Genomic DNA, 16601 nt, shown 5'->3' with positions numbered 1-16601 from the left:
ACATTTATTATTTGAGTCCACAAATAAAATTCTCATCCGAAAAATTTAAATGACCAAACTATATACTCTGAAAATACTCAAACAAAATACTCTTTAAAATAGGGAAAGAAATGACCCAGATCTTTTCTTTAATGACTCCCCGCTCCTTGAGAAAAAAAGGGTTTTGTGAACCATTGACTCAATTAATCTGTTCACTTTCTTAACAATTCTGCCTGCTCGTTGTCTAACAACAGTGTCATCTGAAACTGGGGCCTGTGTATCAGGGCTAATTGGAGTGTGAATACTTTTATCAATCTGGTCAACAGCCAGAACATGTGGTTGAATCTCTGCAACATGATCTAGATCAACAGTAAGAGCGGTCGGGTCAGAATCTGATTCACACTATGATGTTGGTGATGTTGGTTATTACTCTCTTCAACTTGCAACTGATGACCAGAAACTCCATCCAGGTTGAGCTTATCTGTTTCGTTGTTGGCTTCCTCATTCACTGTCTCTTAGACTACCACATCATCAGATGTCTCATTAACCCACTCACTGGTCCTATCATTGATCTCTTCGATTGAGAAATCCTGTGCACAGAGCTCACTCTCGGTGTGAAGGGACTCGCTCTCTGAATCATCCACAGCAGTCAAAGCAACCCCCTCACCGCATGAATTGTCGGTTAGAAAACTGATGTCCAACATGAGATTTCTGTGCACCACCTTCATATTTCCTTTGTCATCAACTAACTTGTAGACATGTGTTTGCTGGTTTCTGTCCTGGACAGTATACACAACAGGATCCCACTTGTCAGCTAGTTTCCTTTTCCCTGCTTCTCCTTTGTTCGCCAACAACACACGATCACCAATATTGAGACAAGTTCCCTGACCTTTCTGTTGTAACCTTTGGCCTGTCTGCTTTACTCCTTTTCAGAATGCTTCTGTGCAATCTCTGCTGCTTCGTGAAGATAGGACATCAATGACTTGAGGTAAGTACTGTGATCAACAACCATAGGATCATGCAACACCGGTCTGAACATAATGTCAACTGGGAGTCTTGGCACACGGCCACACATGAGCTGAAATGGGGCCTAACCTGTCATCTCATGAACTGTTGCATTGTACATGAATGTCAGGGTCTGTATTTGTTCTGGCCACTTGTGTTTCACTTTCAGGGGCAAAGTGCGGAGCATGTTTCCTAAGGTTCGGTTAAACCTCTCAGTGCCTCCGTTACCCATAGGGTGGTAAGCAGTGGTGTGAGACCTTGCAACTCCTGACAGTCTCAACAATTCGGCTAAGTGAGCGCTTTCAAAATTGGCTCCTTGATCAGTGTGAATACGACTTGGAAAGCCATAAATACAGAACACATGATCCCGCAACTTGTTTTGCTGTCTGATTTGTACAAGGGAACGCGTGGGCCAGCTTTGTGAAATGGTCAATTATGACTAGCACATCTACAGAGCGTTTCTTTGCATCTTCAGTGGTCCAGAAATCTAGACAGACTTACTCCATTGGCATGGATGTCTTGATGCTTTCGAGCGGAGCCCGGGCAGATGGTTCTGGGGTCTTAATTAAAATGCATCTTTGACATTGTTTGATGTACTCGCACACATCCGGTCCCATTCCTGGCCAGAAAAAACGTTGACGGGTCACATGAGCTGTCCTTGCTTGCCCCTGATGACCTACAAGATTGTGTACTCCATTAAGGACCTGTTCCCTAACGCTGGAAGGTAAGACCAACTGATACCTTTTCTGCTTACTGTAGGGATCTCGTGTGACTCTATACAGTATCCCCTCTTTGATCGTTAGCTTGTCCTATTGTCTGCAAAGAGCGAGGGCTTTGGAACTTATTTTTTCGAATTCCATCCCCATTGACTCCTTCAGTTTCAGCCAGCAAATCACGGTAGCATTCAGTCATCAGCCTGTTGCTTACATTGTTAACGAAGGGATCTCTGCTCAAGGCGTCAGCCACTAGATTTTTCCTCCCTGATATGTGCCTCAGCTCAAAGGTGTAAGCTGCGAGCTTGGATACCCAACGCACCTCACAAGCATCGAGTTTGGCCTTGGTCATGACATAAGTGAGCGGATTGTTGTCAGTCCATATGGTAAATGTATGTCCTTTCAACCAGTGGCTGAACTTTTCGCACATGCTCCACTTGAGTGCCAGAAACTCAAGCTTGTGAACTGGATAGTTCCTCTGTGAGCTGCTTAATGTCTTGCTTGCAAAATAAAATGGGCGGGCCCGGTCTTCTCCTGCAGGGACCTGGGATAGTACAGCTCCCAATCCGTTAAGGGAAGCGTCAACGGCCAATATCAATGGACGAGTGAAATCGGGGTGTGCTAATACCATCTGTACAACAAGCTCTCCTTGAGAGTGCTTACGTTATTATCACAGTCCAGTGTCCAATCTGCGGGCTTGAGCTTTCTGCAAATTCCCACTTTGGCATCTCCCTTAACCCCTCTTTTCTTCCTCTTCCCAGCTGTTAAGGTAAAGAGCGGTTTTGCTATAGATGAACAGCATGGGATGAAATGTTGGTAGTAGAAAATCATACCATGTACTGATTTTATTCTCCGAACCGATGGAGTGCATCCATCGTATTCCATGAAATCGAACAAGGAAAATCTTGAAATGACTTCAACTTTTGAAGGATCCACAGAGACTCCATTACGGTCTATAATGTGGCCCAGAAACTTAACGGAAGCCCGAAGTAGATGGCATTTCTTGGGGCTCAACTTGAGATTGTACTCCCTCAGGCGGCTGAAAATAACTTCCAGTCTTTCGATCGCTTCCTGTTCATTAGGAGCAAAAATGAGCAAGTCGTCCAGATAGCACAATAACCTGCTAAAATTCAAGTCTCCGAAGATGCTCATCATCATGCGCATGAAATAGGCGGGGCTATTGCATAACCCTTGAGGCATGCAACCCTACAGGAGTCGTGAATGCAGTGTATTTCTTTTCCTCTTCGGCCATAGGGATGTTATAGAACCCTGAGGTCAGGTCCATGGTACATTAGAGGAGCATCTAATCAATCAGATTGGTGTGGAAGTGGATGCGCGTCTTTTACGGTTCTTACGTTCAGCCATCTGAAGTCCGTGCATATCCTCAGAGTGCCGTCCTTTTTCCACACCAATACTAAAAGGGAAGCATACTCACTCACAGACTTCCTGATTATCCCTTGTTCTTCCATCTGGGATAAAGCCTGTCATAACTTTTGGTAATGCGCGGGTGGCACTCTGCGGTAAGGGAGACGGAATGGACGTTCATCCATGAACCGAATACGATGGACAAATCCCTTTACTTCTCCGCAGTCCAATGCATGCTTAGAGAAAACATCATTGTACGTCTCAAGTAACTGCACAAGCTTCTCTTTCATCGCAGCACCCACAGAACAAGATCTGATGTCAAGATCAGTAAGACCCACAGCATCCATCCTCTGTCCGAAATCGGATGATGTGTTTGACAAACGTTGACCATCTTTTTCAGACTCCTCGAGTCGATTCAGCCCTTGGAAAAGCTCAAAATCTTCAACAGCAATGCATGGGGATACATCTGCTATTATACGATTTCTCTTTAGATTGATTGACTTGTCAGAAAGGTTAGTGACTTTGACTGGGACCCAACAATCTCCTCATAAGGGTGTGACAACACAGCCGACCATAATGTCTTGTAACACAGACCGTGAGGTTGTTGACTCCACCACGACTGTACTCCCTGGGGACATTGGAGCATTTTGTGGCAACTTTCCCCAAACTAAATGCTCTTCCTTGGGCTAAAGAGTAACACACTGGTGTAGATTAACTGTTCCCACTTTGTCTGGCAACTCTGGTCCCTTCCAACGGCATGTGTTGGCCATTACATCTAGAAACTGCTCACAGCCTGCTGCTGGCTCTGCTGAGTGATTAGAAATAAGCCTCCAGTAATCACTGCTACCCTGCATGCGATGTGCAAGGAATTTGATCACATTTGTATCGATAATCAGATCATCTCGCTGGCCAGGTACGACATGGACAGGAACTAAGCAACTTTCTCCATAAACCTTCAACTCCACTTCGTACATGCATTTTGGCTTTGTGGTTTTTCCTCCACATCCGATTAAAATGACTTTCGGCTTAAGTGGTGTGGGTACGACCAGGACATTCTCACTTAACATCTTTCTTTCTGCTTCATCACTGAAAGTGCAAGCCATGGAGCCTGTATCAAGCATCCACTGCATTACAAACTTATTGTTTACACTGACTGATGCTTATAACAGTTCATCAAACGTTACATATACTCTGGAATAAATCGTCCTCGCACTCGCGCTTACAACTGGTACAGAATGTCACTTAAGTCTGTAAAGTCATACAGTTGTTTATCAAACTGCATTCTACTTAGTATGGAGTATGCACCCAAGACTTTCTGTGATGTGACAAAAAAAGTGACTTGAGTTGAATGGTCTGTTTTCAGACATCGGACAGGGACAAAAAAGAGAGAACATATCACACCTAGCATCACTTCATTGGTTACCTGTTCAAACCAGAGCTGATTTTAAGATTTTAGTATTTGTATTTAAATCACTTCATGGTCTTGCACCTACTTCAGACCTTCTCCACTCCAACTCTCCTGCGAGAACGCTATGATCTTCCACCCAGATGTTATTAAATGTTACAAAATCTCGATTTAAATCCAAAGGTGACCGGGTTTTCTCAGTTCTTGGTCCTGATCTCCCTTGTATTCCCTAACTTTGTTTATTACTGTGCTTTCAAACCGCCGCCGTCAAAAACGCCAAAGTGGCCGGAAGTCATTAATTTTCAATGTGAGCCGGCGGCGAGCAGCGGCGAGGAGCAGCGCGGCGCGTCTTGGCCGTTGAGGGCGTCAAGGAGAATTGAAATCAGGTTAACCAACCATTCGGAACGTAGAAGTCTAGCGCTTGAGGGGATTCCAGAGAACGCAGCCCTGTAAACTGTGGTTCCCAAGCAAAATGGAGGATGGGTTGATTATTGCTGTGGCGGGTTTCCCAATCATATACGACATGTCCCTGTTTGTGTACAAGGAGATAAATAAATAAAAAATGCGTGGACAAAGATGTCTGAGATTATTTGTGTTCCTGGTGAGTTGCTGATTATGTGCATTAACGTTATACATGTTCTGTAAATAAGCGGGAATTTCATGCTAAATTTATCGCCAGAGCATGCACAACAGTGTAACTGCTGCAGAATATTATTTCCTTTTTGTTTTCTTTCGATATATCTTATTAGTATTTAAATTGTATTGTATGATGATGTTTTGTCGTGTATGTTGTGTATGTTGTGCAACACTTTGGTCAGCATTTATGTTGTTTTAAAGGGCATTATAAATAAACTTGACCTTGATAAGTTAATAGGTATTTTTTACAAGCCATTTCACCTCTTTAATTCAGGCTTAAACCATAGGATTTTGTATGACGGTACATTAGATCAATCAAATGTATTATATTTCACCTAAAATGTACACTAATTATTAAATTAAAACGGAAGACAGATCACAAAAGGAAAACTTCCCTGAGAGAAGCTTAATCTAAACACAAATATGATGCTAATGATAGGCTTATTGGTTTGGCAATAAGAAAGTATCTCTCAGATCAAGCAATGAAAGAAGTATGGCTATGGGGTTAATAATAATGAGTCAACAGTATCACCAGAAGGCTGTATTTACAGGCCAGTCCCATCTATCAGAACAGACAGGTCACAAGCTCTCTGCAGGACACTCCATTAGACAAAATATCATTTATCACAGCAAACAGCAACAACCTGCTCCCAGTCTTAGCCTGTGCTGTAGTGGTCAAGGGTTAACTGCAGCATCTTTACACACACTTTGACACATGCACACAGGAACTACATCATAAATTTGTATAGGTCACAGAAAGTTGGTATACACCAGATAATTCATTACTTGTTTTCTCCAGCTATTAGGCCTTTCCAAATGTGTTGATGATGACAAGAATAAAAGACAATACAGATTTAATATATACAACACTTTACAACAGCCTCATTAAACACTTCCAGAGAGTTACCTAGAAACAATTGTGCTGTCTGTAATGCTCCTAGTCCTGTTTTAGACCAATTTCAAAGCTTGCTAATTTTCACATCTAAACAATTTTGATTTTAAATGGTAATTGTTTTTTTTATTAAAGCTAATAAATATATTAGATGCAGTATCCATGTAAAGTTAACATAAATGCATAACATTTTTATTACAAAAACTCAATTGATCAATAAGGTATTACATCACATTCCAGTATGACAGCCCTCACCTGCTTCCACAGACAACCACATGAACACATACATTAAGCAAATATATGATACTTACTCAAGGTAATCTCTCTGCCAGCATCTTTAAGTCTGCAGTGGCCTAGTCATTCCAACTATGTCATTTTTACTCCATCTAATTTTTTTAAAATGATAATATCCAAAGCCAGTTTTTTAAAGGTAGTCAGAAGAAATGTGGTTAATTCATGCAATATAGTGAAAATAGAATTTTCATTAGTTAAAGCTACTCATTTTAATTTGTCAAATATTACTGATTTTATTCGTTTAAAATTATTATTTCAAATTATTTTAACTTCTGTTTAACTGTTTAACTGTTATATATACAGTATATATATATATACATATATGTGTGTGTGTTATAATTAAATTAAATGCATGCAATTTGGTTGTAATTTTAAGATAGTTAGAAAATACGTTGCAGTACTGTTCTAGCTAAATCTTTACTCTGCAATAGTCTAAATGTCAAGCGTAAAACCTAAAAGTGGCAATTTATGCATATCTGTTTCAAATAATTTACTGTAATTATATCCATGAAAAGACAGAATATATCTAATAAATGTATAAAGTAATACACTGCGTATCGTTTTCTTTTCTTCATTTGAAAGGGCTAATTGTCTCTTCGGCGCATCGTTCTTTTTTCATTTGTGACTGTGTCCATTCCTAAAGAGTCTCTTAAGAGGATCCTTCTCGTGTCATGACCTCTACTTCTGTCCCTCAGAATATCAAGTCCCGCGCTCACTCTTTATTAGTCCATAACTTATGTCTCTAACTTTGTTGTCTCTTGCAGCAACATATTCAGTTCTGGTTTTATTATTTAAAAAAAATGAAAGGCTACATGTGTCATTGGAGCATGCATCACACTTGTTTTTGTGTGCAGACGAGCGTGAATGGGCACTGCCTGTGTGTGGTCCTTTGCGACTGGTTAATATGAATAGAAAGATTAAAACGAACACATACATAAAAACACGCACATGCACACACATCTATGAGCGTACATGTCCATATGTCAGCTTTCTGTACTAGTTAGGATTAATACTTTTATTTCTATCAATTAATATCGTAAGATTTGTATTACATTTACATTTGTATCACTTAAAATTTGTTGTAGCATTTCTTCAATCTAACGTTTGCTTAGTAAGTGAAAGTCTATAGGCCTAAGTGTAAAATATTTGTGCAATAATAACTGTGACAATTACAGATACAATTTCACAATTAATTAGAATTTAAAAAATTTAAACTAAGAAACAAAATCGAATTCTGCTTCAGATTCAATCTAAATTCAATTCAATTGTGTCTATTTAATCATAACTCTGGTGGTAATGATGCCAGAATAATCAATACATTGAAGTCAAATCGGTCCAAGAGCCTCACTTGAAGTTCTGAAGCTACAGAGCTACCTGAAGTTTATTTTTTCTGTGTAACTACTGTGTGTTTTACAAAATGCACGTGCAAAATCGGGTGCCATCTCACATCCGGTCTTCCCAGCGGTCTATTGTTTGGCAGAGATGAATTTTATTGGTTCAAAGGGTCGTTTGAAAGAGGTATGCATGAAAACTGTTTTGAACACCGTGCGTGCGCCCCTCCTTCGGGGAAGATTGTCATGTGACAGCACGCAGGGACTCTTGAAGAGAGATAGAAAAGGGGGCAGACGCTCAGACTATAGCAGACACATTCAGAGTAAGAACATTGTTACAGACACTGGAAGAAGAAGAAGAACTTTAGAATATACAGCACTGTGTGGATTTGAAAATCGATTTATCACAAAAAACTATTTCACACAAACGTAGAAGTTAACAGACGTCTGCAACATCGGAATAAAACGCGCTGCATACTTTGCTCAAAACTTTTTAGAAGAGATATGAAGTTGCCTAAGTGACAAATGAATCGCCTGATTGTATTAAGATGTAAAATTTCCATCTGGAATCAATGCGCGCTTTTCAACATCGGAGTGCTTTAAAGGTTGTTTCTCTGAACTTAAGGTAATACTGTTGGGAAAATGCCGCGTCCTGGAAGAAACACGTACAGCGACCAGAAGCCGCCGTATTCTTACATTTCTCTAACCGCTATGGCCATTCAGAGTTGCCCCGAGAAGATGCTCCCGCTCAATGATATCTACAAGTTCATCATGGACAGGTTTCCATATTATCGGGAAAACACGCAGCGCTGGCAAAACTCGCTGCGTCACAACCTTTCCTTCAACGACTGTTTCATCAAGATCCCGCGGAGACCGGACCAGCCTGGGAAAGGCAGCTTCTGGGCTCTCCATCCAAGCTGCGGTGATATGTTTGAGAACGGAAGCTTCCTGAGGCGCCGCAAGAGATTCAAAGTAATGATGACATCTGAGCACCTGCAAAAACCCTCGGACGCTGCGCAGCACTACCTCCAGCAACAAGCAAAACTGAGACTGACTGCTTTGGGGACACATCTACCTCAAATGACCAGCTACAACTTAAGTGTGTCTCAACCGTCCACCTTCAAACACCCATTTGCCATTGAAAATATAATTGCCAGAGATTACAAAATGCCAGGAAGTCTTGCCTTCTCCGCCATGCAGTCCATGTCTACGGGTTATCAGATACACAACCAGCTGACCACAGCCTGGCCCCACATGTATGGCAGTAATGTAATAGACACGATGGCTTGCCCTGAGTATACTAGCGCATATGGACTGCCTCTTAAATCCTTATGTCAAGGTGCGCAAAGTTTACCAGCGATCCCTGTTCCTATCAAAGCCACTCCAGCATCGGTTCCGTCTATCCCGACTCTCCATGCGCACATTCCAGCTTTCCTCCGCGGCTCTCCTCAGTCCCTGAGCCCTACGTCTCCACACACAACGACGAGCCAGAGCAGCCCTGCCACAACGAGCCCCACCTCGTTGCTTCATTCGGCCGCCGTTCACTGTCAAGAGGTCACTTAAAAACTTTATAAAAGAGGGTCTTGATACTATCTTCACACCAACGCTGTCACGGTGGCACCGACAAATAAGGCAAGACAAGGAAAACTGAGTTTTGAAGGCTTATTCATTTCAAAACTTTAATTGGAAGCAAAAAAACTGGAGATAAATATAGGTTTTTAGCCCATACAAATATTTATCACACATTAGGCTACCTCATACATTTGTGAAAAATCATATTAAAACAAATGCACAAGGAACAAAAATGAAAATATGTGAGCAGGCGAACAAGAGTTTATTCGATGAAGTTTAGGGCAGTACATTTCCATGAAAGATTTAAAGACAATTTAATATTCTTCATGTCTAGGATATGTTTTCCCTGGGCATCGCCATGCAGAAAAGGACTAACGAGGATTGCATGAGAAAGCACATATGCTGCAGTGTTTACATAGGCTACTGTAGAAAACAACAAAATGAAATTCTTCAACAATGCACTTTTGGCGTGACTTTACAAAAATGAGCTTTTGTTCTGTGAATGATGCTCACCGTAATTTATTCGCTTCGGTGAAAAATCGATTGAAAGCTGTATATAGGTTTCCTGTAAAATGTTGACATTCTGTGTTGTAATTGCTTAAGCATGCTGCTTTTCACGCATACCTGAATTAAAGTATAAACTTTGTCATTAAACTTCGTTTAAGATATTTTGATTTGGGGATTTTTTGGGGATGCCCAATGCGCTTGTTAAAATGTAAATTGTTATAGCCTAATTCTAAATTGTGTTAGTGGTATAATAATAATAATTTGTTAATATTTTGCCAATTCAATTAAGGCAAGATACAACAAATTTTTGACCTCGTGTAACTTGGCGACTTGTTGAGCTAAATTACGCCTGTGAAAGTTTAGCTGTAAAAGTGTAGGCTACTAAGATCCGTAAGGTGTTGTTATATCTTTGGTAGTTCTTTACTAAAACTAACAAATACGTATCGATTTTTCCGGAAGGAATTTTTTCAAAGCTGCATGTTGTTGGCTTTTCATATTTTGTTAACTAATCGATTACTTTTTCTAAACAGGGGAACTCTTCTGACAATCTTCTTTATTGTAGGCTAAAATACAAAGAGGTCCCAAAAGTGCTTATAGACATTTCATGCAAACATTTCAATTAAATTTCAAGCCGGGTAGTGTTATATTTATAGTGTTATAAAATTTGTTTAAGCGTTTGTAACTCAGTGTAATTGTGTCTCAAACTATGATATATAATACACAGGCTAATATTTATATATAAAATTTATGATTATTCTGCATGCAAAGTGTCAAACACAAATTTGTGATGGCAACTCCTGGGGATACGTTTAAAAAAAGTAAAATTAAAACAATATATAAAAAATACATAATAAAAACTACCGAAAAAATATAGGCCTTTACGTTTTAAAAAAATATATAACAGACATTGTCTGTGTGGTGTAGTCCTGATACGCAGGTGTACGCCGTGTATAGAAAAGATCAAAAAAAGGCCCAGGATACGTAACAACATCGTTCGGTGTCAGAAAAGTGCGACGTACTAACCATTTGTGAAACCGTGAGATATGAAACCAAAGGATATCATAAAAGGATAGCATTTAAACTACAATTTTTTTTGTCAGCTGGCCCCTGAAGCTGTAGGCCTACTCCCGTTTCGGGGGACACTGCAGAAAGTGTTACAGGATATGAGCACGCGGGTCCACCTCCGTCGCGATAGTGTCTCGGGGTCGCAATCGCACTTCTCTGTTTATTGTACTTTCTCTTTTTCTGCTGATCACTTGTCCCTACTTTTAAAACAACTGCGTATTCTTTAATAAAGGCACCCTATTAAATTGAATCTAGCCAACTTCACAAACAGTTTGTGTGGTGAATCAAGAAATGAGTGAGAAAAGGAGAGATCATTTATACTACAATGTTCATAATGTTTGAGATTATAAGAGATGAGAACTCCTGGCCAGCCTTGTGAAAGTCAGGCTGGAGACACTGTCAGCAATCTAGAAGTGCAAGGGGTGCTTGATAAAACTGCACAAATGTTTATTGTTAATTATTATAGATAACTATCAATGTCAATGAAAGGCGTAAATTGCACTAGTGTGACCCAGTGTGTGAAAACTAGGCTAAAAATTTAGTTATGTGAGGAGCATCAGAGTTTGATTTTAACTATTTATTTAAATATCATTTACTGTAAGTCTTTGACATGGCCTTAGTCAAAACTAAATCAAAATCTAAAGATTAAACTTTCACAGAATATTCTTAACAATATGTTGGTTGCCCTGCTGCAAAAAAAATAGAACCTTGACCAAAACACAATCGAACAGCCATTAATCCCAAAGACATTTTGTATAGTTTTTAACAGAAAAAATTGTGGTTCTAGAATTTATATAATACTATTTTTAGCAGGGTTTATGTAGAAATAGTACATCACAAATAAATGCCTTTATAGGTGGGTTTTCACATGGATCACAAATGTATATTTAAAATTGCAAAGTGATAAAACCTGTACTTTAGGGATTGTACATGTAGCATCTAAGGCTCTTAACTGGCTGAGAAAAAGTGATCCCCCAGCGGTCACTGGCTATTGAAATCTTTATAGCAATTTACAGAATGCTCTTGATTATAGAGGCATACTCTATGGATTCGTGAGAGTGGTGGTGCTCATGGGTTCTCGATCTGGAATGGGTGAGTGGCTGGGGGGGATCAGAGTATTCTCACTACAAGAAACTACCACTGTACAATATAGTCACTCTAAAAATGATGAGAAATACCAACTTTTTGTAAGTTTAGGGTGGTGGACATATTAGAAACACATTTCATCCTGTAGGTAATTTCTAACTGGTTAAACTGCTGGGGTTTTAACTCACCTCCTGGTACAAAACTCTTCAGTTTTCCCCAGTAATAAATAATGTATGATAAGCATTGAGCTACATTTCGCCAATAATAATTAATAAGTTAACACAATCAAAATATTTAGCTAAAAGTTTAAATAACATAGTTGGAGCAGTAAGACGAAAATGTATTTGGATGGAGCCTACTTTCTGGTTGACAAAGTTGAAGTGTAACTTTTCCACACTGTAACAGAAATGCTTTGTCTGGGTTTATTCCAGTCACAAATATTATCATAGAATCAACAGGACATATTTATATTACACCATTAAAATTTCTAGGGTAAGATGAGAATTACAGAAGAAAAGACAACTCAAGTTGTTCTTTGATTAAATGTGTTCTCAGGCTTATGACAATTAAGCAGAATATGTTTTTTTAAACCTCCTCTTCGCTTCACAAAAACCTGATTTACATTAGAATCTATCAAAACAGAAGAAAGGTTATTGCTTGTTTAATAAAGAATTCCTTACAAATCAAAGAACAGTTTTAATTCGGTGAAGTGGAGAAACATCCATTGTAATTAGCATGTATAATTTATCAATTTCTTAATGCATGTGGGCAGTGGCCTGAATAATGTGCCAGTACTAACCCAGGCAGCAGGAGATGAAATAGACAGCAACCTGTAATTTATAATCACACTGTAGAGAAACGAATGTCATCAAGCTTGAAATCGACTCACAGAACTTATTTGAAAAGAAATCTGGCCGCAGCAACCCAAATAGCTTTATTTATTTCTCTCTGTGACATTATTAATTTTAGGCGTGTATATTTATGAGAAAATACCTGAACATGCTCAGGCAGGGGGTGGTAAAGATATTTATATGGTCATAAATCAACAAGCTGCAGCCTGGAAAATGAAGAATACACACACAAAACACACTCCTCGTGTGCACGTGTCTGTAAAAACATGTTGACGACATTTTACTTTTCAAGTTATTCAACTTTTACAGGGAAAGGTAGTAAAAAAAAATGTATTTGCCTCACATAATTTACACATTTTAAGGTGCACAGTTTGCATTCTTCCAATAGAACACAAATCAAGCGTTATGCAGAAATGTTAACTTTTAATCCAATTAAATTCATAAGGAGAAAAAGGCGCATCATTAAACAAATCAGAAGTTTCTTTAACAATCCCTATGAATGGTGCTGCCCCTTTATTCAGAAAACAAATGCTTAGGATGGGGTTTGGTTACCAATGACTCTTATAGAGGATTGAAAGTGTCAAGATATTTGAGCACAGCAGTAATAATCAGCATGGCTGTAGCTGAATGCAGTGACAGATGCAAGACTCTGTGCTCAGTCCATCCAAACGCCTGTGTGTGCATGAAATCACTGTGTCAACATTTAATTCATGCTTTTGAGCGGAGACTGTGAGACAAATTACAGCGCTGGGTGGGATTGCCAATATTAGCTCAAGCAACATCAGTTTGTAAAGCTGCTAAATGGTCATCTGTGACCACTGAACTCCTAATTTCTTCTCAATGTATGAATGTAAAGATTTGTAATAGATCTAAGTACTAAAAGCAAATATTGACAAAACGTCCCTATTAAAGTGATAAAAAATACTATACTTTTGTATCTTAGAGTTTATAGAACCATTTAGATGCATAACAATATTTCTGTTGATTCACAGAACAATTGAAACTGAAGTCGTGTGAGTAAACAGTAAAAAGTTTTTAAAGTTGAATAAGAACAGTGGGGACTGTTCGGTCAGCCATAAAACAGCACCCAAACACTGACCAGGACTATTGTCCCCTGTCAATGCACTTCAGGCCTTTCAACATGTTGCCAGGCGACTGGTTCAGTTGACATAGTGATGCTGGTCTGAGCGATCAATCCCTTCGTGTCTGTGCGTTTGTTGTTGTGAGTGGACAAATGCCGATGCTTTGTCTCGCGAAGAGACCTCCGGTGAGAAGAACGGCAAGCTCTTGTGCCTACATTAAAGTGTGGAGTTTACGGCACACAATGCGGTTGATGTGTCTTCAATCCGTAAGATTCTCAATGTTCTGAGTTTCTGTCTCATTCAAAAATCAATAATCAATAGAGCTGGGAAAACAATCAATAAACTTTTTTTAAATAAAAAACAAACATATTTTAAAAAGCCTTGCAGACTAAGAAGAAGCCCTTAAGGATCAGTGAACACATTTACTGAGGCACTAACAATTCTGATCTGATAAGGTGGCGCCAAAGACTGCATTCTTTACAGCACAGATGACTGACAGCTTTCTAAAGATTTTAAGGCCTCCAACTTAAAGTCGGCAACTGCACCAATAGCAGTTATTGGATCCCAAATACAGTTAAATATTGCTTTTCCAAATCAGGCTAGTAAGATACTTGAAATATGTGAAACCATAAGCATTAAAAATATTTAAAAGACCTTCCCTATGTACACACAGTCTTATACAGTATGAGACACAGAAGGAATGTATAACCAGACATCACCGACTACTGGTATCTGGTCCAGCTTTACAATGTCTACGCTTTAGGACACATCACACTTCTCCATTGAAAAGTATCATCCAAACAGATATTCCTGCACAAACAATGAAATGATCAAGTGGCCTGTTTAACTACAGATCTTATCTGAAGTTCTGGGGCATCTTCAGCTCTCAGATGCTGTGATGTTGTTTGTGTGGATGTAATAACAGGCTGTGTGAGTTTAAGAGTTCCCTGCAGCCGATGACTGACAGCTTGATTTAGTCTGAGCAGGAATCTTCAATGTTTCTCATAAACTAACACCTCTGTGACACTTCAAAGGCCCATTCACACCTGAAGTGTCAGAGGGCAGCACGCCTCTGTGAGGTTAGTGAGTTGCGGACACATGGGGGAGGGGGGAAGGGTATGGATCGCTGGGGTCAGGTGCTGCTTCAAGCTTTGAGTAGAAGATTTTTGAGAATCCCAGAGCTTGAACTAACAAGCCTTTCCTCTCCGTCAAGACTATAAAATGATGGCTTTTTAACTATTAAAATCATGTTATTGTCTTTGAGCAGATGCCTGCTGGGAGTGTTACTTGAGCAACTGTTCTATAAACAGTAAAAAAGTGACAAAACAACATTTATTCATCTTAACTATGAATCATCTTTGATCATAATTGCCACATATCTTAATACATTAAATAAAAACCAATGCATTATGTATGTATTATGTTAGTGTACGTTTTTTATTATAAATATACTATGATTGACATTAATTAACAATGAACAACATAGTTTAACATATTTATAATTAAAATTATGTAAAAATAGTTTGGTGTTAGTTCATGATATCTAATGCATAACATACTGGTAATACCTTATTGTAAAGTATAAGTATAACTACAATTTAAACTCTTATTTTGAGCAAAACTACTAGCTTTGAAATAACTTTTCCTATCTCTTCTTGCAAAGCGAGGGGAGGAAGGAAGAGTACATTTTCTGCTGGCCCATAACAATGGCCTGACTTTCTTTGATCTGTGTTAAGTCCTTCCCAATGTCAGGAGCCAATAACTGACCTTTTGTATGTGGGATTATCTCTTTTGTGCTTTGTTCATGTTAACTTTGTTGTATTGTCGTTGTATTTGCAAAGTCAATGAGGAGATAATTAGTAAGATTTGTACTACTTTGAACTACCATGAAATGATCAATCTTGAGGAATTTCAAACAAATGATCTAAAAGGTTAAGTAATCTTTATGTTTTTTTGGGAAATGCACAGATATTTTTCAAAAACAAACTTTGCTTACAATTTAAAAAGCAATCTCAAAAGTGTTTAATGTGAAATTATGTGAAATATTAAAGAGTGTGCTGTTTCAACTACAAACAATCTAAACCAGTGTTTCTCTACCAGGGCCCGGGTGCATCAAAAAAACTTCAAGATGACTCAAAATAAATACAATTATGACAAAACAAGAATTAAAATAAGCAACAACAACAAAGTAAATTAATATATCACTTATTTTTTGTGTAAAAAGGACATACATCTTTCTATTTATGCCAAGCTCTAGGTTAAACTGTCAGTGGAGGGCCTTCAAATATTATTGTGTATATTGAAGAGACTTGAATTCAATTAGACCCACTGATCTTCACGCCTCTGAATAGTTTGTAATTTGACTTTAAGATGAACATGTAGATTGTATATATGAACGCACAGAAACACAAAGAGTGTTACGACACTAACTGACACCTGGATGGTCAGGAGCTGGTGTCTCTATCTCTCACAGGTGTGTGGCCTCAAAAGGGAGGGAGGGGAGATGATGATGGTGGAAGCAGTTAATGTGTGAGTAAACTACTTGAGCCTCATAAAAACACAGTTTCTAAATAAGGGTCAATTTGATTGTTCTCGTTTAGCCTTAGGCAAGTATCACACAATAGATGTAAGAAACTGAACAGGTCCTCATTCCACTAAATCCATTACTATAACACAGGGCAGGGCAGAGATACAGAGAACTCTATGAGAAGACAAACCTGTACTGTCAGAAAGTAAGAGCTGTCACTGGGGGTCTTCCCATATAAAAGGTCCTCTATTTAGGTATTTGGTAGGCTACCATTATGTACCTTTGAGGCGC

At 38.9% G+C, this 16601-nt stretch overlaps 1 protein-coding gene across 1 annotated transcript; it reads left to right on the top strand.

Annotated features, from left to right (window-relative positions):
• The first annotated feature begins 7945 nt into the window (after nt 1–7945).
• Nucleotides 7946–9754, top strand: foxb1b (forkhead box B1b). Its single transcript, XM_056752480.1, has one exon. The coding sequence runs from the start codon at nt 8263–8265 to the stop codon at nt 9181–9183; it is 921 nt and encodes a 306-aa protein (XP_056608458.1). The 5' UTR covers nt 7946–8262; the 3' UTR covers nt 9184–9754.
• The last annotated feature ends 6847 nt before the right edge of the window (nt 9755–16601 follow it).

Source organism: Triplophysa dalaica, chromosome 1 (assembly GCF_015846415.1).
Source record: "Triplophysa dalaica isolate WHDGS20190420 chromosome 1, ASM1584641v1, whole genome shotgun sequence".
NCBI classification, from domain to species: domain Eukaryota; kingdom Metazoa; phylum Chordata; class Actinopteri; order Cypriniformes; family Nemacheilidae; genus Triplophysa; species Triplophysa dalaica.
Note: the sequence above shows the minus strand (reverse complement) of the source record. Positions and strands in the feature narration are given on the sequence as shown.

Coding starts and splice junctions, on each gene's coding strand:
- foxb1b (XM_056752480.1), top strand. CDS start 8,263: ATGCCGCGTCCTGGAAGAAACACGTACAGCGACCAGAAGCCGCCGTAT.